At 36.9% G+C, this 25,569-nt stretch overlaps 1 protein-coding gene across 8 annotated transcripts in view; it reads right to left on the bottom strand.

The window, feature by feature from the left end:
• The window catches only part of PHKB (phosphorylase kinase regulatory subunit beta), a 204,830-nt gene that overhangs the window by 5,743 nt on the left and 173,518 nt on the right, over nucleotides 1-25,569 (bottom strand). For 5 of the 8 annotated variants that reach the window (XM_060085615.1, XM_060085609.1, XM_060085611.1 and 2 more), the window contains 5 exons: nucleotides 24,035-24,148; nucleotides 23,504-23,594; nucleotides 20,475-20,677; nucleotides 8,215-8,349; nucleotides 2,241-2,370 (listed from right to left, as the gene is read on the bottom strand). In XM_060085615.1, the coding sequence (XP_059941598.1) occupies nucleotides 2,241-2,370; nucleotides 8,215-8,349; nucleotides 20,475-20,677; nucleotides 23,504-23,594; nucleotides 24,035-24,148 (673 nt within the window). Of the gene's footprint in view, nucleotides 1-2,240; nucleotides 2,371-8,214; nucleotides 8,350-20,474; nucleotides 20,678-23,503; nucleotides 23,595-24,034; nucleotides 24,149-24,523; nucleotides 24,615-25,569 lie in introns of all 8 variants that reach the window. The other 3 variants (XM_060085613.1, XM_060085614.1, XM_060085616.1) reach the window with 2 other exon arrangements.

The raw sequence follows: 25,569 nt of genomic DNA, 5'->3' as shown, positions 1-25,569 counted from the left end.
CGAAACATTGCCAGAGTCCACTGTACACGGACACAAGGCCTAGCAGAAGAAGCAGGACACGAACAGTAGAGGCCAGTTCCCCACCCACAGGAGACAGAGCTGCTCCATACAACGGTCACAGAGCATCTGGGAAAGGGCTGGAGCACCTATACTGGCAGCCGACAAGAACCACTCAACAGTTTGTTAATAGCATAAAGAATTCTTTTAAAAAGTTCTTATTCATTTTTGAAAACAAATAATGGATTCACAAAGTTCAAATTCTGAAAGCTTAAAAAGGGTTTTCAGGGAAAAGCTGCTCTGTCCCCCCAGACCACAGTTCCTTTTCCCAAAGGCAAAGACTAGAACGCTACCAATTTCTTGTGGATCCTTTCAGAAATACCCTATGTACATATAAACAAAATGAATATGGGTGTGTGTATTTAAGAATATTTTATTTTCACAGATATAGAGATCAAACTAGTAGTTGCCAGTGGGGTGAGGGAAGAGGAGAGGGGCAAGATAGGGGTAAGGGACTACGAGGTACAAACTATGTATAAAATAAATAAGCTACAAGTATATACTATATAGCAGTGGTCCCCAACCTTTTTGGCACCAGGGACCGGTTTCATGGAAGACAATTTTTCTACGGAGCGGGGTGGGGGTGGGAGGGGATGGTTTCGGGATGATGCAAGCGTGTTACATTTATTGTGAACTTTATTGCTATTATTATTCCATTGTAATATATAATGAAATAATTACACAACTCACCATAATGCAGAATCAGTGGGAGCCCTGAGCTCGTTTTCACTTGCCACTCCCTGTAGGGTTTTGATATGAGTCTGCAAGCAACTGATTTATTATGGTCTCTGTGCAGTCAAACCTCTCTGCTAATGATAATCTGTATTTAGAGCCACTCCCCAGCGCTAGCATCACCGCCTCAGCTCCACCTCAGATCATCAGGCATTAGATTCTCATAGAGGGCACACAACCTAGATCCCTCGCGTGCTCAGTTCGCAGCAGGGTTCGCGCTCCTATGAGAATCTAATGCTGCCGCTGATCTGACAAGAGGTGCAGCTCAGGACGTAATGTGAGCGATGGGGAGCGGCTGTAAATACAGATGAAGCTTCACTTGCTCACTTGCCCACCACTCACCTCCTGCTGTGCAGCCCACTTCCTAACAGGCCATGGACCAGTACTGGTCTGTGGCCCAGGGGTTGGGGACCCCTGCTATACAGCACAGGGAATGCAGCTAATATTTTATAATAACTTTAAATAGAGTATAATTTATAAAAATATTGAATTACCATGTTGTACACCTGAAACTAATATTGTAAATCAAGTATACTTCAATAAAAAAAGAATACTTTGTATAAAGACCTTCATCAAGAATAATTTGTTTGATGTTTCAACACTATAAACAGATACAGTACTCCATTTCTTGAAGGCCTAATTATTCCCTGACACCTAAATCATTGTGCATAAGCACAATGATTTAAGTGTCAGGATTAAATAAAATAATTAAATCAAAGAGGCAGGCCAGTTTATATAACTTGGGGAACCATCTAAAGGAGGGAACACTAATTCATTTGGACCAACAGTAAGTTACATCTCAATTAAATGATTGTCTAATGACCTAAAAAGTTACTGTAGTTTTCACATTCAGTGCAGTTCTTAACTAGTAATTTCCTTATCCACAGCATTACTAAGTCACCTTGTTTCTTAAGACTGATTTGGTTCTGTCTTTTGAATGTATGTTTTCCTGTTTGTGAGGTCCCCCAACACTGGTCCATTACAGTTGGTGGTGAAGGAATACCACCACTCAGTAATGTCAATATAAGAAACCCTAAATTCACTAATAAGCAAACAAAGGAAGGACAGATTGCTTGGCAAAAGGTTTGACCATATGGTGTCTTTAAACTGAGAACTTCCTTGAAACATCTGAAATATGATAAAACAAAATTTTTTTTTATTGAATACAACTTTCAAGCAAAATATCCATTTGTAAAACAAGGCTTTTTTTTTTTTTATAGAGGAACACTAAAATTGAAAAATAAAAGGAACTCAGACTGGGAAAAAATATTTCCAATCCAATTGACCAGACTTATTTTCTCCCTTCAGGTATCTGGTACCCCTACTTTAAATACTCTTAGAAAATGGAATAAGTAGAAAAGTTATTTTCAATGCAGAGAAGGAAAGAACTCTCTGCTCCTTGAGGTCCCTTTAGAAGTCCCTTTACTGACACAAACACAGTGGGGCTGTACCTGGGGCAAATGCCTTCCGGCTACAATGATTCCATTGGGTGTGCGCTCCAGGATCTGCCACACTCGGTCATAGAACTCAGGGGGAGTTCTATTCAAAGACCCATCGATCTGACGCCTGTTCAGCCAACATCTGTAGACCAAAAGAAAATGCCTCAGTGTTGAAAAACAAGCTTGTTCTGGCAGAAAGCAGGGCTTTTATATGGATTAATTGTTCCAATAGAGTGAGCAATAAAAGCCAAATTCCATCAATGATGCTTATCTACCATGTGTTACAGAGGTTACTAAATATTTCAAAGTGAAAACAGAGCTTGCCAGAAAGGAGAAAACTCCCAAGATTTAAAGAAATTTAACAAGCAAAATGTTATTCTCTAGTAAGTTACTTACAACACACTATGTGATTAAATGACTTTCTAACATGTAAAGCAGCTCAATGTAGAAACACAGCAGCAGTCATTTTCAAAATTAGTTCACATGGTCCTCACATACAATAAAATGTAAGCTCTATGAAGGCATGGGCATTGTACTGATATACATAGCTTGATCATTCCTATACACTTCTCCAAGAAAGGTGCTTAATAAACACCTGATAAGTGGGGAAATGCTCAAAAGGGCATGATGTATCTAATGAAATTACCTTATTTTAAACCTTATGTGTCAATTTAAACCTTATATTTAGTTTTAAACCTTAATTTAAATATGGTCAAAGTACCAGTGCTAAAGAATCAGTTACCAAATTTTACATGTCATAATAATCGACATGTAAGAGTCAAAATTCTAGATCTATTATTTTCATGGATTAAGTATTAAATCTTAAAGATATAATAGTTACTTCAATCACAAACTGCTAAAGATGCAGAATTTGCATAATCTGAAAAGAACACACAAATGACATAGTAGTATATTCTTACAGAAGCTGAAGATAGTAACAAATATAAACTTTTTATACTTGGTATTAAAACAGGCTGGAGAGTAAAATGTGTCATCAACCACAAGGTGGGAATGTAATGACCAACAGTATTTCTAGGTGTGAAAATAGCTATGCATGATACAGTAAACAGAAAAAGACATTTTTGTTCTGGTGAAAGAGGACCAATGAAATTACATCACTACATAAGTGAGGAGGCACTTTTTTGGACATACAGCTTCTTTTGGTAGACCCACACTTGTGTGGCTGGGTTCAGTGCTATATTAAAGAGAAAAAGCCAAAGGAGTTCCTTCATGACGTTTTATTTTGGATAATGGGTGTGCAAACTGAATATCCTATAGTCTGCATTTGATTTTTTTCCCCCTATTTCCTTTGTTTGGCAACAACAAAAGAGATGTTTTCCGAGTTCTATGAAGTCATGGTTAATACTATAAAAAAGGAGATGTTTGCTTAGAACAACATAAAAGGTAGAAATGTGTGAATACTCACAGAGGAGGAATTATTTTAGAAGAATTCTCTTATTTTTACATTTTTGGCTTTTTATTTTGAAAAAAATTAGACTTACAGAAAAGTAAAAAAAAAAATTAATGAAGTTCCTCTTTACTCAGCTTCCTCTACTTCTGTCATCTTACATAACCAATAGCACAACTATTCGAAACCAGGAAATAAACTACTAATGACCTTATTAAAATTTTGCCAATTTCACCACAAATATCCTTGTTTGGGTCCTTGATCCCAGCCAGGACCCCACACTGCGTTTAGTTTCCAGGTCTCCTTAGGCTCCTCGACTCTGTGACAGTTCCTCAACCTTCATCTTTCACGACTTTGACATTTGAGAAATGTCAGTTATTTTGTAGAATGTACCTCAATTTAGGTTCATCTGACGTTTTCTCATGATTAGACTTAGGTTATGAATTTTCACAGGAATACCCAGAAATGGCTGTAACCTTCTCAGCACATCATATCAGGGGGTATGTGATGTTGATGTATCTTATTACTGGTGAGGTTAACCTGGATCATTTGGTTAAGGTGGAGTCTGCTGGGTTTCTGCACTGTCAAGTTACAATTTTTCCTTTTACAATTAAAAAGTATCTTGAATGGAAATACTTTGAAATTATGCCAATTTTCCATTTCTCATCATACTTCTACCCACTAAATTTAGTGGTTCTTGCCTGCAATCGTTATTACTCTTGTATTTGCCTAATGGTGATTTTTTTATTTCCATCATTCCATCTATACTTATCAATTGGAATTCCATTGTAATACAAATCCCTTCTCTCCCATTTATCTATTTATATCAGCATGAACTCATGGATATTTATTCTACCAGATGTAATCCAATAGTACCATTATTTATTTTCTTGCTCAAATTGTTCCAGCTTTGGCCATTGAGCCTTCTTCATGTTGTCTCCAGCATCCTTCTAACATACCTCTATAATTTTTTGGAGCATTTTCTTACTTTCTGGTACAACAAGATGCTCCACGTTCGTCTTGTATTTTTCTTGCCCCAGCCCTGGAATCAACCATTTCTCCAAGGAACTCTGGTTCCTTTATTAGAAAGTGGTATTTGGAAATCAATATCTGGGCAATAGATTTGCTCATTGCTATTGGGGTTTCATTGCTTCTAGGTTCTCTCAGTGGACAATTAGGAAAGATATGGATGTATGTTTGCATATACACATCCACATTTATTGCCGTATCTATTTCTGTATCTATACATCTGTGTAAAAATCATGAATTCATACTGATACTCCCAATTCCAGCCCAAAACCACAAGATATATTCTAGACACTCCTCTTTCCTTATTTGTAACTACATTTTCCAAAAGTGAAAAAAAATCTGGCTCAAATTAGCCACATTTACTTATTTAGCTAGTATCAGTGTGTGTATGTATACACACCATATATATAACACTATGTGTGTAAGTATGTGTGCATATCTATATCTATATCTATATCTATATATAAATTCCAGAATTGCTAATTCCTACCTCTGTGAGAAAAAAATTTATTATACAGAGTACAGGATTTGTGTGCAGTTCTTTTTTGTTCAGCTTTACAGTGTCTAGTCAATATTTTCCAAAGGTACTTTGGTTAATTCTTGTCGTCCCCTCCCCCTTCAGTGTGGTAATATTATTCATTTGTAATATGGTTAGGGTCAGTTGTTACTGTTTGTATTCTATTTTGGGTACCTTGCACACATGGATTAATTTTAATTAATTATTTATATTTGGGGAATATAAAACATTACCATAGTTTAAGAGTCAGAGCTATTCAAATGGTATACTCAAATGGAAGGTATATTCAAATGGAAGTATTGCTCAACCCTCAACCCTAATGCACTGTACCTATTTTTTTCATTCTTCCCACCCTGTTCCTCCCCACTCCCTGAAGGTAACCAATTTCATTAGTTTCTGATTTATCCTTCCTGTATTTCTTCTGTAAAAATGAGCAGATATCCCCTTCTTTCTTACATTAAGAGTAGCGTACAATACATACTCTTTTGTACTTTGCTGTTTTTTCTTTAAATTGTTATTTTATTTATTTTACTTATTTATTTTGGTTGCTCCTGGTCTTAGTTGTGGCAGGTGGGTTCCTCAGTTGCAGCTCACAGCCTCCTTAGTTGCAGTTCAGCAGCTCCTTAGCTGCAGCACGTATGCTCCTTAGTTGCGGCTGGCGGGCTCCCTAGTTGCAGTTCACGGGCTCCTTGGTTGTGGCATGTGAACTCCCAGCCACAGCATGCATGTGGGATCCATTTCCCTGACCAGGGATCGGACCCGCATTTCCCCACACTGGAAGGCAGATTCTCAACCACTGTGCCACCAGGGAAGTTCTCTGGTTTCTCTTCAGAGTGTATAAATCTTTTGCCTTTTATGCTGTTTTTATGTAACAATATAGCCTAGAAATTATTCCATATCAGTTCATAGATACCACACTCATTCTTTTTTCACAACTTCATAGTACTCCACTGTGTAGACATACCACAGTTTATTCAAATAATCCCTCATGCATGGGGACTAAGGTCATAGGCATTCCAAAATTTGCAATTATAAACAGTGATGCAATGAACAACCTTGTGCATACATATAATATCTATTCATGCTGTTGGAGGCAACCTCCAGGGTGGGTCCCTAAAAGTAAGACTGCTGGGTCAAAGGGTAAGTGCAAACGTAGACTTTTTTTTAGATGTTGTCCAATTCCCATATAGAAGAGTTGTAGTCACCAGCTATATATGGGAGTGTCTGTTTCTCCACAGCCTCAGCAAATGTTTGCCATACTGTTTAACTTTGCTAGTCTGATAGATGAGAAATGGTATCTCAATGTGTTTTAATTTACATTTCTCTAATTATGAGTTAGTTTGAACATCTTTCCAAATATTTAAGGTCCATTTTTAAATTTTTTAAATGAACTGATCAATCATATTTTCCCCCATTTTTCTCTTAGGTTTTTGGTTCTTTGTCCTTTAATTTTTAAGATTCTTGGATATTACCTCTTTGTAACAAATGTTTTGTTCCAGCTTCTCAGTTGTCTTTTGGCATTGTCTATTTTTTCACCATGCAAAATGTTGCTTTTAATTTTTATATAGTCTTAATAATCTTTTATTGCCTCTGGGTTTGAATCATAGTTAGAAAGTCTTTCCCATACCAAGGTTACAAAGGAATTTACCCATGTCTCCTTTTTTTTAAATTTATTTTTTTATATTTATTCTATCATATTTTTTTTTTGGCTGCGTTGGGTCTTTGTTGCTATGCACGGGCTCTCTCATTGCAGTGGCTTCTTTTGTTGCGGAGCACAGGCTCTAGGTATGTGGGCTTCAGTAGTTGCGGCACACATGCTCAGTAGTTGTGGCTTGCAGGCTCTAGAGTGCAGGCTCAGTAGTTGTGGCACACGGGCTTAGTTGCTCCACGGCATGAGGGATCTTCCCAGACCAGGGCTTGAACCTGTGTCTCCTGCATTGGGAGACAGATTTTTAACCACTGTGCCACCAGGGAAGTCCCAACTCATGTCTTCTTTTTTAGCACTAGTATGGCTTCTTTTTCTTTTTTTTTTTTAACGTTTAGATCACTAATCTGTTTGGAGTTTATTCTCAAGTACAGTATAAAGTATGAATTTTATTTTATCTTTTCCAAATGGCTATCCAGTTGTCCTATCACTATTTATTTAAAAAGTCCATCCTTGACTCAATGATTTTGAGATGTCATACATGAAATTATCATACATGAAATTTCCATATGTTCTTGGGGGGTCTATTTCTGGACTTTTTATTCTTGTTCAACTGTTCTATTTTTCTGTTCATGTACCAGAATCACGTTATTTTAATTATAAAGGCTTTTAAGTATTTTTACTGTCTCTCTTAGGGCAAGTCTTTGTTTTATGTTTTTCTGGTTAGTCTTGCATGTTTGTTTTTCCACAGGAAGTTTAGTATTAACTGGTCTAACTCCATAAAACAGCTTGTTGACATTTTATTGGAATTTCATTAAACTTGTAACAGACATCTTTAAAATGTTGAGTTTTCCTGTCTAAGAACAAGGATGCTCTTCCATTTGTTCAAATATACTTTTGCAGAAGACTTCTTTTCTAGGTATTTCTAGGCATACCTTGGAAAGTACCAGGCACACAGATAGTGCTCAATAAATGCTTGCTTAAATAATTTTATTAAAGCACTTTCTGTAATAAAAATAACTCTTTAATTCAATGCAATCCAAAGTATTTGTTTTGCTTTTATTCTAAGGTTAGCACAAGTTAAGTCTAAGACAAGTTTTACCTGAATAAGTTTACAGTCTACTTAGAGAAACAGAGTTACAGGCAAGATATTTAAGTAACATTACCAAATCCAAACTTTTATGCCAAAATGTTGGGAGGAATTGACCAAAGTGGAATCAAGTGTTACATTCTGCATAGAATAATGAAGATTAAGAAACATTTACAATCTATACCTGAAAAAAATATAAAATTCAAATCAATATAAAATCACAACTGAGGACAATTTTAATTAGTATCTCTAGGTATGCTGCCCATCTATTGGTCTTTGATAAAGGACCCTCATTACCTTCCATTCCGTTGAGGCTGCAGAATATCCAACAGAAGCTGTTTCACTTCACTAGGTGACAACTGATATAAGTCTCTGGCTGGCTTGTTTCCACCACGGATGTGTAGTTCATACTCCATAGCATGGATGATCCACCTGAAACAAAACAGGGAAAGCATGAATCAATAACTCTTGAAATAAAATCACCTTGTGCTTCTTTTGGCAATGCCCTTAACAGCACTGACCCATCCAAAGAGGAATGAAGAAAAGGCCATTTGAATTTCCTGAGCTGCTGATATAATTACTTCCATCAAGATTATGTGACATGATCAGACTCTTAAAAATGAGCCCTGCTCATGCATATGTGGTTAGGTAGTAAAACATGAAAATAGACAGGTACTTAGGTTCTTACCAAATGAGACGGATGAGTAGTGGCTGCCACACTACTATTTTCTTAATACTAGATATATGAAAAAAACAAATAGGATAAAAATAAATCATTTTAAGAAATGGGCTGAGATATGCTATTATCTAAACATTCCTTTCCCAGGAAGGACAAGTATTTTTTACCTACTTCATTTATTTTGTAGTCATTAATTGGAAGGGACAGAGGAGAAATACCTGCCTTTGAAATACAGGCACACAGTTAGTTATAACTTAATTCTACTAGTACATCAGAGAACAGACTTTAATCAGTAGATTTCAGAAGAATCTATTCTTTAATAGATATTTAAATGCTGTTCATAAAACACATTTGTATTACAGAAAGAGCTTTAACGTGATTATTTAGAAAAGCATTTATTGAGCACTATTTGTATGCCTGGTAGTTATGTGCCTAGAAATGCCTAAAATATTTCATTATTTTATGTGTAAATAATTTTATTATTTAACTTGAGAAGCTTTTAGTAAGTATTTTTACAGTTTCATCTCATTTCATTTATTGTATTCTGAGGAAAGAACTCGGAGAAACTAGTTATGCAAACCAAAGAAAACTCAGGCAATAATACTATGCCTTAGGGAACCAGAACTCTACAGACCATTAGGAAAAGCTAGGGAATTAGTTTTACACAGCAGATTCCTGTGCTTTATCCTTAAATTCTTTGGTGAACACTGAATAACAAACAGAGACAGAGAACTGCAAAGAACCGTGTCTTCATTCACCCAGGCTTTGTCTCTCAAAGGGGGTACTGTGTAGCCAGCCCACAGGTAGAAACGTCTAGTTACAGCAACAAAGGTTTAAAGTGGCGAAGTTACTGTGCCCAAATATTTCAATATCTTTCTCTTATACACTTCTTTGAAAGATTGCCTACAGGTTATTGCAGGTACAGAGATGAAAAAGTTGGGTGGAAATAATCAAAAGATTCAAGTCCTTCTTTCTGCCAAGGTTGGTTTGCAAAACAACAGTGATGCATCCTCATGGAATGACTTTACTGTCTCTCAATGGAAAAAATGGTAAGAAAAATGGTAATCGTTTCCAGTTAAGCAGGAAGTAATATCAACCAAGCATATCACCTTGACCACTGGGCCAGGCCATAAGCCACAAGGCAGTGTGTCTCCTGTGACTGCTCCAATCCCTCTGGATAAGGCAACTATCAGCTCTTTTTCCTATCCTCTTCACTATTCTTTTTTGTTGCCATTTCTGGAAGTTAGGGATTTAACTAGTCTGCCAGTCAAATGCAGACTATGTTGCATGACACTGAGATAGATTATAAAGGCATGAGAGATACACAAGGATAGAACATAATAATTTAAAAAATATTAACATTACTATTACCACGGATAGTACATGACAAATATTTAATACTTGCTCTTTGGTAAGAACACTAAAGATGACAAGGTGTCTACAAACAACAAAATACATGTTTGTGAGTTTTCTGGTATGTGCCACAGAATATGTAACGGAGTTAAGATGTACAATTTGCACTTCTCTAATCAGCTGAAAAGCAAAACTGGACTAAACCTGTATTATTGCCAAAGACTAGAATTTATTTACTTGTTCATCTTCATTATTATGAACTACCTTTAATCAAAATGTTATACAAGTATAAAAGTCACAAGGATATAGTTACTTGTTACTTTGGATGTTTTGATGTTAAAGTTGCTTATGAAATTAGTTCTTTTAAAAATTTATTTTATTGGAGTATAATTGCTTTCCAATGTTGTTTTCACTTCTCCTGTACAATGATACGTGAATCAGCTATATGTGTACCTATATCTCCTCCCTCTCGGGCCTCCCTCCCCCACCCCATCCCACCCATCTAGGTTGTCACAGAGCACTGAGCTGAGCTCCCTGTGCTATACAGCAGGTTCCCACTAGATATCTATTTTACACATGGTAGTGTATTTATGTCAAACCTAATTAGTTGTTACAGCAACATTTAAGTTACAATAAACTGCTCCATGGACTCTCTTTAAAACATAAAAATTCTATTTTTAATTTTACAGGTTGGACAAAATTGTTTTCTATTTATTATTTTATTTCTTTATTTAACATTTAAAATTTACATTTGAGGCAGCTTAGTATAATATATAGTATAATAGTATACTATATATTATACTACTTAGTATACTACTATACTAAGTATACTACTTAGTATAATAGAAGGAACATCAAATTGAAAATCTAAAGACCAGCCTTTTGGTGTCCCCAAACAACTTAATGTCATGAAAAGAAAAATGGGGTAAGGGGTACTGTTCTAGATTAAAAGTGACTTAAGAGATGTAGCAACTAATGCCATGTGTGGGCCTTCTTTGGGACCCTGGTATTTTTAAAACAAAGTCATTTTGGGGACAACTAGAGAAATATGAATAAAAACAGTGTACCAGGTAATATTAAGGAATTACTGCTAATTTTGTTGGGTTTGATAATGGTACTGTGGTTATTAAGAAAATGTCCTTTTTCTTACTTTAGATATATACTTACTAAAATATTGAGGGGTAAACATCAAAATGTCATTTGGCTGTAAATTTCCTTTATAATTTATAGCCAAAAAAAAAAATAAAGCAAGTATAGTAAATATAAATTACTAACAATTGCTTATACCCATTTAAATAATGGGTATATAGGAATTTACGAAACTATTCTGTTATTACACATTTAAATATTTTCATAATGAAAAGAAAAAACAATGAAGACAGACTTGAATACCAATTCTGTCAATTACCAACTGAACCCCATTTCCAAGTTATTTTTCAAATGGGAATACTGTATTACTATTACTTGTTCAGCTCATTTTATGAAATTATTTTGAGGAATAAGTAAGACAATGTTATGTTAAAACTGTTAAAATGATTTTGAAATTATAGAGTTCAATTTTTATGTTCAATTGTTATGTTCAAATTATGTTAGCAAACTCCTTTTATTTGACTTCTCAAACTCAGGTTGGAAGAAGTGCCTCATTGATTTCACTTCAGGAGGTATCCACTTCTAAAATAAGTAACTAAATTTTTTAAAACACTTACTTTTTAAGGTCCTCCCAAAACTTGAGTTATTAAAACTAAACATTATCTATCACATTTACATTTTAAAACTTTCAGTATCATAAACAAAGATAGCTGGAGATCTAAAAATTTCCCCTCAGGCTTCTATTTACAAAATCTCAGCAGTTCTGTGAGCAAATTATAGAAAACATTGTACTCAGCAGCCACCAAAGAAAGAAGATGACTTTTTTAAAAAAAATAAATTTACTTATTTATTTATGGCTGTGTTGGGTCTTCGTTGCTGCATGTGGGCTTTCTCTAGTTGAGGCGAGTGGGGGCTCCTCTTTGTTGCAGAGCATGGGCTCTAGGCGCACAGGCTTCAGTAGTTGCGGCACATGGGCTCAGCAGTTGTGGCTGGCGGGCTAGAGTGCAGGCTCAGCAGTTGTGGCGCATGGGCTTAGTTGCTTCGCGGCATGTGGGATCTTCCCGGACCAGGGATCGAACCTGTGTCCCCTGCACTGGCAGGAGGATTCTTAACCACAGAGCCACCAAGGAAGTCCCAGAAGGTTCATTTGAGCACAAATGAATCTAACTTATTTGCCAGATTGTTAAAAATACATTATTCGTTCAAAAATATTGGCCAAGTTAATCTGTTTAGCTTGGAATTCTTCAAAAGACTAAAACAAAAACAGCCAAAGAGCCTTATATATGAACAGAAACTTAGAGAAAGTAAATAACCAAGTGAGTCACACAGTTCAGAAAATCAAAGACATTTTAATCCATTTTTAGAACTACTAATACAAAACAGCATTAATTCCTTTGCATGGGAAAATCTGGCTTCTTACCCTCATTCCTGCTGACAAAGTCACCAAACCTGATTTGACAATTCCAATGTAAAAGCACTTAATGCAAAATGGGGAAAGCAAGCAAGCAAGCAACTGTGGAAGGTCAAAAGAATGAAGGTTATTCTTGGACCAGATCCTTATAAATTCAGTCTGTCTAAAGAACCAGGGACATGCTCTATTTGACAATAAGCAAATGAGAGAGAGGCAGATGCACACTACTGACCAGATCAACCTTCAAATGCAGCATGGTCTGACTTGACAATGAATTCCTCCACAATGCTGGAAAAATATGAAGAGCCGGCCTAGTATTCCTATACAGTCCTGGGAATAAGTTTATCCTTCTAAAAACTCTTTTAGTGTGAGGTTGGTTAGCATGTTGTATATGTATTGGCATTTTCCTATCCAACCTGCCCCAATTAAGGAGTGAAATATAAAATAATGTACATGGAAATCTGACATCACTGGTAAATCAGAACAGCTGACGTTTTCTGAAAAAATGTTATAAAGAATAGCACTGATCCATAGTAAGAAACAATTTTTAAAATAATCATTTTGAGGTAATTCCAAGATACTAAGAAGTATTTGCCAAGTTTACTGTTAAACAAGTGAACAAATAACTGTCTGTGCAAACATTTTACTAAGCTATATGACAGGAGATGAAAAGTTGCAAGAAGGGACTGTTCTGCTTGATTCCTATTAATACAAAGAGGGTGACAATTTGATGAGGCAAAGTGAGCTTCCTGTTTGGTAACTGGAGAACAATCACTCACCCACTCTACCTCTGATCTAATCATAACAGAATAGAGGTAGAACTCCATCATCTCACTTCTTTACCTCGTATCAAGTGTCAAAAGCAAAGTACTATGAATGAGTATCAGACCATGCTAATGAACTCAGAGCTGCAATTATCTCCTTTTTCCTTTACTGCACAAGCAATGTTATAGTCTGGTACCTACGACACCAAAGGCCTTCTCTTAAGCACTGGATGTGTGATCCACAGATGCAGCTGTGGGCATTAGAAGACAAGATATGCATGGATCATAATGGCTTACAGAGGATGTCCTGGCAGTATGAAAAGCAGGGATGAAAAAGACTTGATAACATATATCCTCAGGGGTTGTCTCCTGAATGACAGACCTAGAGCAGAAAGCAGTTGATTGGAGGTCTTTACAGTAATGGGCCTGTCAGGAACTTGATCTATTTCAACATGAAAGCTGGAGCACAAATCAATAATGAGACAGCAAATCAAATCATTATCACACTAGAATACCATTCCTGTGAGCAGGTTAATTTTGTTCACTGGAGTGCCTGAGAGCAGTAATGTTGAAGAAATTGCATTGGCAGGATTAACCTTGGGAAAAAGAGAAAAGAAACATGGTGGTATTGGCTTAAAGCAATTGAGGCAGTGGGTGATGTAAATAAATAAAATTTAAAAATCCAAAAACCTCAGAGGGAGAGTTTAAAACAGAGAGATACAAGCATACATAGTGCAGGAGAATTATGTGTAAGATGTACCATGACTAAGACAAATGTTCTTATTTTTTATGTCCATTCAGCCTCATGAATGTTAGCATTTCAGGAGGAATATGGTGTTAAAAGATGGCTAAACTATCAATCTCTTAAATCATAATCAACATTTAAAAGATAGAAACAACAGTAAAAAGTCAGATATGAATGAGTCTGAAATGCTGTAATTAACCTATAAGGAAATTAAAAAAAAGAATGTTTTCTATAAATCCCTTCCCTTCTTCCTTTTAAAATCATGTGACAGACACAAACGGGTGACTTAGAAGAGCAAGAAATTCAACAATTTATAAGAAATTTGACACTCAAGGACTCTATAAATGAATTATTTGTTTTTAAGCAAGGTTTTAAGCAAAACCTTCCAGGGACTAATTCAAGGTAAATTTTGTAAAGAAACATATAAATAGAGTATGTGTTTGTGTTTGCTGCTAGCAGTAAATGCAAGGAAGCTGCTCATTTAAGGAGCTGAGGTCTGAGTAAAATTTATTTAGAATAAAGTGCAATAAAAATATATTAAAAAGATACAAAAATATCTTTTTTCTTTTCAGAAGGGCACTATCACAAGCCTCACAGACAGGATAACTGCAATTCTCTGAGGTTGTTAGATATCCCTTGAGTAGAGACAGGGTTCCAAAACCTTCCTGTTAATATGGTGGAGGAGCACCGTTGCAGGCACAGGAGAATTTTTTTTTTTAATTTTTATTTAATTAATTAATTTATTTGGCCATGTTGGGTCTTTGTTGCTGCATGTGGGCTTTCTCTAGTAGCAGTGAGTGGGCGCTACTCTTCATTGTGGTGTGCAGCCTTCTCATTGCGGTGGCTTCTCTTGTGGAGCACAGGCTCTAGGTGCACAGGCTCAGTAGTTGTGGCTTGCAGGCTCTAGAGCACAGGCTCAGTAGTTGTGGCACACGGGCTCAGTTGCTCCGTGGCATGTGGGATCCTCCCGGACCAGGGCTCAAACCTGTGTCCCCTGCATTGGCAGGTGGATTCTTAACCACTGTGCCACCAGGGGAGCCCCCACGGGAGAATTTTTCAGTGTCTGCCATGCTTCATGAGGTCCCACCAGATGATGGTGGGGTAAGACCATGTCAGATGGCAGCAGAGGATCCAAAAGGGATTTTGAGTTAAGGTTTCTTTATGAAATGCTTGGGATCATTCCACTGGGCCTTGAAGGAGAATCAAATATGGTGGAAAGGGATACCTCTAGGGCGAACATCTCTTGTGGGAGCAGAGGGTCTTTGCAAACCTAGGACTGGAAGACAAGGGTGAGCATGTGTGTGTTTGTTGGAGGGGGTGGGTGGGGCCTGGGATACTCCTCTTTGGGATTTGTAGTCTGCAGAAAGAAATCCCCAGAGGTACTTGCTCTCCAAATGCCACAAGATAGAGGACCTCAAATTACCAAATGTCACAGCAATACTGTTTAAGTTTTATCCTCTGCAAAAGACCTTCACATTCCTTACCCAGAACCGCCACAAACCAATGAAGAAGCCAGAGCAGGGACAGCCTCCCTATTTTATATACATGAGAGCTGGAAGAGGGATGGGGAAGCATGAACTCTGGAGTCATTCACCCTAGGTCCAAATCATGGTTCTTAGTCTTGTGACCAAGTGCAAGTTACTTAACTTCACTGAATTTTCATACTATCTTAATATATCTCTTGCACTGTACAAGGGGCTAACCTAGAGTTCCAAATCATCCCTATTTTCTTGGTCTCATGATGAATAAAGGGGGCAAGATCTTATTTTTTATGTTTGTTAATTTGTAACTGTTCAGCCTCCTTGGTGTGTCTTGTACTGTACAATGCTAAATAGTACTGATCCTAGATTGGAGGACTGACAAACTAAAGACAAAAACCGTCAGGAGGCAATGCACATCATAGCTGCTACATGAATACTCGAATGTAAAATGGGTCATAGGTAGAAATCATGTAGAAGGGACCATAAAGGGCATAACGTTTTAGAAACAAACAGTAAGGCCTGTTTCCCTTAAAAGAGAGCAACACTATACATAAGTGAAAACATGCACAAAGTATTTAAGATTGAAGAACAAGAACTTTGGAGTCAGGCAGTCCTGGGTATAAATCCCAGTTCTTTCACTTACTGATTTAAGTCATCTAAGCTCTCTGAATCTCAGGTTGTTTACTTTAAAATGGGGGTCCTAGTGACTACCTCAAAGTTGTATGGATTAAATCAGATAATATATTTGAAGTATTTTTAGCATATTGTCTAGCATATGATAGGTGTGCAATAAATAACATGTGGTTATGGAGATGGGGGAGGAAAGGAGGATGAAACCGTTCACCAGAGTAAACCTTTGAGTGCAGGAACAACATGTTACTCACATATATATCCCCTTAGATCCTTACAGGGAATGCTGCTTAGAGAAGTACCATTATCAGGTAATTTGTACCCTACTCTGATATGATTAACTGCACCATTCCATTAATAAGTGGAGAAAGTTCTACATCCTTCTATTCTCTATATGTATGACTAGATTTTCATATAAACAAGGCCTTGTTTAACTTTGTCATTGCCTGAAGGACATGACTTGTACAAACCAAGTGCACTTATCAAAATTAAAAGAGTCCTTTATGTCTCTGAGTACAGAGCCATGCTTTTGTTTTTCCTAAATTCCCCATCACTAGCTCAAGGCAAACTACCTGAATCTACTTATAACCTATATAATAAACAATCTGCCAAATTTTATTGAACATCTCTTGTGGGCTAGACCACAACACAGATAGGAGGAGAAGATCTGGTTTCTATCCTTGGCAGAAGTAAATTTCTTAAATAAATTACTTCTTATTAAAAAAAAAAAAAAAAAAAGAAGACTCCGGGACTTCCCCAGCGGCACAGTGGTTAAGAATCCGCCTGCCAATGCAGGGGACACGGGTTTGATCCCTGGTCTGGGAAGATCCCACATGCCACAGAGCCACTAAGCCCACGCGCCACAAATACTGAGCCTGCACTCTAGAGCCCACAAGTCAAGCTACAGAAGCCCGTGTGCCTAGAGCCCGCGCACTGCAACGAAGAGTAGCCCCCGCTCGCCACAAGTAGAGAAAGCCTGCGCACAGCAACAAAGACCCAACACAGCCAAAAATAAACTAAAAAAATATAAATAAATTTAAAAAATATAAATAAATTAAAAAAAATTAGACTCCTTCCCAACTGACAATGCCCCAGTGTTTAGAGCTGACCCTGTGAGTCCAGCATATGGGGGAAATACACATAATAAGTTGGGCAGGGACACTGTTAATACCCAGAATGGGAATATAATGCCTCGATTAATTCCAGGATGAGTTTCAGGACAGTGAATAAAGTTTCCCGGCAAATTTCTTCAGGAGGCTTTTTTCTATCATTAGATTTTTTCTATCATTAGATACTAAGCCAGATGCTCTGTCCTGACATTTTTATTTCGGGTGACAGTTTGAGAAAAAAAGAGTATTTTACTTCTCACGGAAGGCACTGAACATATAGAATAGCAGATACAGAAACAGGAAGAAAACTATTTTTAGAATAAACTAAACATACTTCATTCCCATGCAGAGAAAGAAGCTTCAGGTCAGATGGATTCAAGGAAGAAAATTACATTGGATTTTTGAGAGAACATAAATTAGCCTAAAATGCTGAATAAGCAGTAAAGGAAAAACTACTTAGAGGCTGAAAAACACAGCATTGTAAAATCCTGGGGAACAGTTAACTTTTACTTTAAGCCTTTGCTTAAGTCACGGTAAGGATGACTATCACTTAAAGAGTCCCCTGAATAGAACGTTTACTACAAATAATGTGCTTTGGAAGAGTTATAACCTATACTTCTTAGTCAGCCTCAGAGAAATGCCTGAATCTGTGACAACAGAGTACTTTTAATACCTGTATGGATACGAAGAATCACACCTCTTTTCATTTAGAGACAACTCACATGAAAGACCCATTTCTGCATCCTCATAGTCAAGAATTAGAGCTGAAAATTTTAGAGCTAACAGAGACCGAAAAATCAGGATATGATTCAAAGTTCTTATAATTGATTTAGAATACATCCTAATATTTGAAAGGAACTATTTTAAGGGATAAAAATGAAGGTCAAGTTCTATGCAGAGTGAGTTCATTTCTCAATCAAAAGAAAGAGGAGATAAAGAATGGGAAGCACACCTGAAATATACTCTAACTAAAATCAGGTAAACAGTTTAAAAACTAATAACCTCAACTAAAAAAATTTAAATAAAACTGAAAAACATAACTTACAAAGTAGAAATCTCCCAGAGAAAATAATTGACACTGATTTTATGTATATTTTTCCACATATACATTATACACACACACACACATATATATATATATACAGTATTATTGTTCTTTTATAAAAAATAGAACAATATATTTGCAACATTTTTTTTCACTTAATTTATCTTGGACATTTATAAATGTCAGTATATTGACTTTATCTTGTTACTTGTAATGGCTGCACAGCATTTTATTGTATGGCTCACTATTTCAAACAAGCATGAAATGAAGACTGCTGTTAAAGTATGTCTAAATTCCTAGAATGAGAATTGTTGAAATGAGAGGCATGCAGATACTTCCAATAAGCAACTAGTTTTTAATGTAATTTTTTGAAGGAAAAAATGGGTACTCATTTTACATAAAGTGCTTCATACTCACATGCAAAATTAAAACTAAGAAATGAAAGGGAAAATAAAATCAATCCAGCAATAGAAGAAAAAAAAAAAAAGAAACAATAAGAAAGCATGGTAACTAGAAAACAAAACATAATGGTAGAAATTAGTCAAAATATAAATGAAATGGCACAAATATCACATATATTTCTATTAAAAGATAATCAGACTGGATTAAAAGTAAATATGGCATGAATGTTAAATATAAAAGACATATCTATATAAAATGAAAAAAGAACATTGAAGGTAAAGGAATGGAAGACAGTATACCAAGCTAATAAAAACAAAAAAAGAAAGCAGGCATGGCAGTAATATTAGACACAAAGAATTCATTTGTTATATTTCATGCATTGTAATGGGATCATGGTTATGCTTTTAAAAAGTCCTTATGTCTTAGAGATACACACTGAAGTATTTACAGATTAAATGATATGATGGATTTGCTTTAAATCTATATGGGAGTGTGGGTGAGGCAGGTAGTGGGGGCGGGTATGAGTGAAATAAGATTGGCCATATGATGATATTGTTGAAGCTGAGTAATACTATGGGCTTTATTATACTATTTTCTATACTTCTGTAGATGTTTGAAATTAAAATAATTTTTTAAAAATAATTCAATTACAAAATAAATGACACAAGATACATTGTTAAAACATGGCAACATGGACAAAAACAAAGTTTTAAAATATATAAAGCAAAACGGATAAAAATGCAAGGAGAAATGGACAAATTCATAATCAGGAGAACGTTTTACAATTTATCAGCAATCGAAAGTCAAGTAGGACAGAAGTAGTAAAGATATTGATGATCTAATTATACAACTAGCAAGCTAAACACTTACTCACACTCACACACATTCACAGGTATTTGCGCCTGACAGGCTACATAGTCTTTTCAAACACTTGAACATCCCCCAAATTGGCCACATATTAGGTTACTCTATATGCTCAAGTATTGTTTTCTGTTGACTTTTTTACAATTAGAACATATTCACATGATAGCTGCATTCAATACAATCAAAAATATGTTTAAAAAATGAAAAGAAGCATTTGTACTTTACTTGGTTGTGGCAGGCCTTTTAAACATATTACTTTGTTTCATCTCACACAAAACAATGAGGCTGGTATGAAAGCAGGAGGGAGGTTCAGCCACTGGCCTCAGGCCACTGAGATGATGAGTGGCGGTCTGGACTTGCACTCAGTTCCGCTGGATGCCAGAGCCTGGTCACGTGCTTACTGCACTGCCACAAACAGTGTTTGACTAAGAAGATTCAAGATCACCAGAGCCTTACTTTCAACTTCTCCAAACAGAACACTTACTATTTTAATGACTAAACTTTAGATTTTGGTAGAAAATTCTATAATAGAAGAATATTCTTATACATAGAATATTCTTAAAAGGACCAAGTTTTTATTTGAGTGTGTCCTCCTGACACCTAATTTTACTAAAAAAACCCCACTTTCTCTTAAGTCTTATCCACTTATTTATAGGATTTTTTACAAGTATTGTGCATAATGGGGTTTTTGTTTGTTTGTTTTGTTTTTTAACATGATACACCTGTTTAAACCCCTGGAGTTTGATTTTACCAGAGAACAGAGTTATTCCCCTACATCTCACGTTGGGAGTTAAATATGTTTACCAGGAGGGTTTTTTTCAGGCCACTAGTATTTATTTCTTCATACCACCAGATGTTGTCTCTATGACTTAGGGCAAGATGCACTTTCCTAAATACCCACCAGATCTGGGGCAGCACTTCACTCAGAGAGGCCGAGGACCACTTGAACAATTCTCTTTATGCAAATGCAAAGTACTTTACTCACCCAATTCGTATTTTCAGCATGCCACGGAATAACTCCGGGTTATTGGAGATGATCCAGCCAATATGAATGACCAGTTCTTGCTGAATGACCGCCTCCCTCTCATCATGGGTATTACACTTGTAATAGATGATGTTCTTAATCACTCTTGGAGACAAAGGATTAGAGATAACCTCTTCTTCATGTCCAAAGGCACCCAGAGTTACCTATAGGTGGCAGAATTTTATTGTAAAAATTTCCTAGCTACTAACAGATAAAAGAAAAAAATTCAAGGCTCAGGATGACTGGCAGGATGAAATTACTCTATGCAAGCTAGGGAATTAGGTAGAATAACTGTTCCTGCTATTTATTAAAATGGCTTTCAAAGGATGACTCCCACTGGAGTTCATGATGGTTCAGTCTGGTCTGAAATACAAGGGCAGGTGAGGGTCCTGGTTAGGACAGTGGAGGTGAGTGGATAAAATCAGGGAAGGAATATAAATAACTAATGAGATAAAATTATTCTGAATGACTTTAGTACTAGAAACTCCCCAGAGAAACCAGAATACACTGACTAGTTTTATTTTAGTGCACAGTCTATGTTTGAGAGTATATCCTTCACCTCTTTTACAGTTTCTCATGTGGACGTGTTTACGCTTTAACAACACTGTAATCTTTTCAAAGGCAGGTGTAAGGACATAAGAGTTGTAGTGTAGCCCCACTTTTCCTGGTGTAGTTCTAGGCACCCAGTGAGTGCTGAAATACTTGTTGATGTATCTCTGGCCTGTGGAGGGGAATAAACAAGACTGCCCACAAGCCTGCGAAATGAGAAAGCACAGAGGGAAATGGCAATGAGAATTCAAAGCCAAGAGTGCTGTTGAGCCTGGGCAAGAGAAATTAATACTCTGCTCCCCCTTTCTCCTCTCGCCTTAGCATTCTGCCTCCCAGAAAAGTCTGCAGCCCCTCCTTCCTCCTCATTACCCCTCTCCCACTCTCTTCCTTGTACAGTGCACGATTATAAGATGCAGGAAAAAGAAGAGGACATCAAAGGGCCCTGTGTTTTCTGAGATGAGGGGAGAAAGCAGAACAGGGGTCTTCTGCCCCAACTTTGTGATGGAGTGAAAACTGAGAACTGCTAGTTTATTGTAACACAAGTGGTACCAACCAGTTAGTCCACGTGCGATTACTTTTATTAAAATGTCATCTTGTAAAGAGGAAAGCAAACAGAAGGCACATCATTGCCTCTGGAAGCAATGATGACTAAATCACTATTTCATTCCAGGGAGCTTGAGGTGATCTGAAAGTGCTCTGTAGAAACAATATTACTTCAGTTCTCAGGGTGGAATTTCATAAATAAGCAATTGCAAACTTGGAATGCTCCATTCTCATTTCTTTTTTGTAAAAGTGTAAGATGCAGTGAATGAATGGACTTCATACATCTGAAGCAGAGCTGTCAGCCTCCCAGGTACCCAGCTCTGTAAGTGACTATTTCCCTGGGAGATGTGCTGGTCTGGTGGGCAATGGTCCAGCCACAGGCTCAGGACAGGCTCCAAGGCCTCCAGGATTCTGCTCTGTGAAGAGAATCTCAGAATCACAGGCTGTAATCCCCCTCTAGATAGTGTATAGAATGGACATGACCAACCCTAACCTACCCCTCCTCCTCTCCAACTGTCAGGTGCCAGTGACCTCAGAGATCGCCAAAACCTTCTCATACATCGTAGAATTAACTATATTTTCAGATATACTACAGGGGCCTAAAATCCAAGGAAAAATAGCTTCCCAAAGCCTGTTTACTTTCTTTAAGGGGTGGCTCAGTCCAAGGCAACAATACAGGACTCTGTGGCTGGATTTGAGGATTACAGTGAGGAAAGGAACCCCATAAATTACTACCTGTGTCTTGGTCTATTTAGCTGATGAATGAGGATGAAAATTCTACCTCTTAATAATTTGGAGAAAATAGAAAATAATGTATGTGAAAAGTGATTTAAATTTTTCTCAAGAGTTTTTTTATTAGTACAATACTTTTTTATTGTTATTAAATATTACAAAATAAAATATTCTTTCAACTTTTCAAAAGCTAGATGTTAAGATGAAATAATTTCAGTTTTAATGAGTTAAGAGCCCTGAGATATGAACAATGGGTTGATTCCATCAAAGAAGGTTAAAGTTTTTTGTATTATTATATCCCTAGGTTAACTATCAGGAAGACATGACAAAGCACACATACTCCCAAAGAAGAGATAGAAAGCAAACAGGTTTTCATTCCAATCAAATGATTATTCAGCCAGGTAATTAGAGCTTATAGAAAATAAAACAAAAAATGAGCAGCCATATTCCACTCCACATAACCACATGCACAGGCTCAATTCAACCCACATTCACCAAGTGCCTCTCCAAGGCTATGCCGGGCACACTGGGACAGGTGCTGGACAAGACATGGACCATGACCTCTGGGGGTTCACGGCCTACCCTGGGGTGAGAGACACACATTCAAATGAACTGGGATCCAGGGCAGGTTGTGAGGAGTGTCACAGGCCTATTGTGAGAACCCAGAGAAAGGGACTGCTAACTGGAGATGGCTCTGTGAGGAGAAGATGACAAGAGCTGGTCTTGGTGGGAGGGGAGGAGCTGGAAGGAGAGATGGCCCAGAGGGTTAAGGATCTGGGGAGTCAATGCATTTCTAAGGGGGAGAAGAATCTTAAGTGGAGTAGAAGGGAAAATGCGCCTTTCACTGCTCCCTGTCTTAGGATATTCCCTATCCTAAGCCTGTCTGGAGTGCTTTAGTAGGTGTCATACCATTTTCTTTGTCAGTATCTTCACTGATCTCAAGTTAACACAGAAGTTGAAAATCAAAGCTCTGAGGTGCAGCACAAATACTTAGTATCTGTGCATCTTTAAGACTAGATTTTGCTTGGGGAAGGAGCCTTTTGTAGAAATGCCTGAGTCGTGGTTGTGAGAGACCTATGACACTGAGGCTTGCCAGATTTAAAAGCCAGGGTCCTGCCCAGAAACTTTTGTGACTGTGATGAAGAGTCTGAAAATCAGATACTTACCTGTTTGCCCTGCACTAAAACATTAGTAATGGATGGGGCCAGGCTGTCCACTAGTTTACTTAAAAGACTTGCTGTATGGCGCACCACCGACCTGGGGGCGAAGAAGAGAGCAGGCCAGAGGTTGACAAATCTAAATGATGAATGAGTGGGAGTCTGAACAGGGAGACTTAAAAATATGCACAATTAGGCCCTCATGTAATAATGTGGAGGAAACACTGACCCCAAGACACCAGACTTAACACCTGAAATCTCCCAGATTGTAGGACCAACCAGAATTAGGGAGGGAAAACCTCATCCTCACCTCTGCCACCAGCATTATTTGTGCCATTAACAATTTAAAAAGAAAGAAAAGGGAGCCTAACTATCCCTTTGGCAGGGAGTGGCATAGGAGGAAGAATTGATTATTCTGATTTTGCATTAAAAATTCATTATTAAGACTGTCATTGGTACATGCCCTCTATTCTTATAACCACTTTAAATCAAGTTTCTTTTGGTACCTAGATAACCAAATCCCTGGATCAGGGGACTCACTTAGTACGCAATTTTAGGAAGTGATACAATGAAATACCAGCATTTTTTTTCTTGCCAGAATGTTGGAGGAAGGAATTCACACTGCTATTTTTACATTTCTGAAGAAGTCTTAGACTGTAAGGAGAACAGATTTTTAAGCACAGCACCTGCAATACATAAGACATTTTTGCCCCCTCAAAAGTAAAAATTCACGTGGGACTTTTAGATGGAGAAAATAAAATAAAAATTTAGGTTTAAAACTGTTTTCTTGTATTTCAGGATATCTATGGGAGCTGACCGATAAAAAACACTTACATTGCTTTATCTTAACATAGATGAACTAGTAGAAAATTAAGTCATATCTGATAAAGTTAGTGAAACAAACACTTCCTACTTTTGGAGAAGCTTTCACTCACACATTGTAAGACCAAAAGACATATTTAACCCTCAGAACACAAATAAGCCCACACATTTCAAGCAGCTGGAGTTTCCACATTCTGTGCATGTTACCTGTTTCCCATGTACCAGAAAAGTAGTAATGTGTGGGGCTATAGAGGAAGAAAATTTCTGGGTAAATGCAGCCCCGTAGCGTACCGCCAACCTGGGTATGTCAGTAGAAAGCCATAAAAGGGAAAATACAGTAAATAAAACTTCCAGGAGTTTGTTCTTTTAAACATAACAGTCAGGACTCTAAATGTTTGCTAATGATTTATCTAAAATATTAAAGTATTAAAATATTAAGTATTAAACATAAAGCAAATACCGGTTTGCTTAACTGAAGATAAGATTATAGACCACATTTGAAATTTACTGACTAAAAAGCAACATCTATTGGTTTGCATGCCTTACTGTGCTGAGAATTTACAGCGAAAATCTGAGACTTAACCACAGGATTATTACATGATTTCTTCTGGGTCGGAATGGTATATTTATTATAAATCATAGAGTTAAAATACTGCTAAGAGACTGTTTTGTCTAATCCCCTTATTTTAGAGATTAGAAAACTGAGGCTCATTAAGGTTAAGGGAGTTTCTTATGACACTGCTTGAAACTTTTTTTTCAAAATTAGATAATAATGGGTTATTAAAATATATATATATATATATTTATATACTCTTAATTTCAAAATGTTAGATTTTGCTAGTAAAACTGTTAGAATTGCTTCAAAAATGTAGATGGCATGCATTTAGACATACCTACCCCATTGTGAAATTAAACAATCTTATCTCAACTTACCTAATTTTTCTTCAGTCTCTGGGAAGAGACTACCTCTGCAGAACGTATCAGTTACTTGTTATGAAGCAACTACAATCACTGGGATTCATTCAACTTAAGTCATGAGAGAACTATTTCCTAAGTATATTATTTTTTGCTTGTGATTAAATGAAACACTGGTCTCTTCATGACCTTCTATAACAGAACAAGTTTCCCAAATACAAATTAGAACCTAAAGCATCTTGCTGGGACAGAGGAGGTACAGGGTAGGAAAGAGTCATTGGAACATCATTCCAGTGCATCCTCTCCAGGTTCTATTCCTATGGGTGTCTTTACTCCCA

The sequence above is a fragment of the Mesoplodon densirostris genome, chromosome 19 (genome assembly GCF_025265405.1).
Source record: "Mesoplodon densirostris isolate mMesDen1 chromosome 19, mMesDen1 primary haplotype, whole genome shotgun sequence".
In the NCBI taxonomy this organism is placed as follows: domain Eukaryota; kingdom Metazoa; phylum Chordata; class Mammalia; order Artiodactyla; family Ziphiidae; genus Mesoplodon; species Mesoplodon densirostris.
The sequence above is the reverse complement of the archived record's forward strand: the minus strand, read 5'-3'. Positions and strand labels throughout refer to the sequence as shown.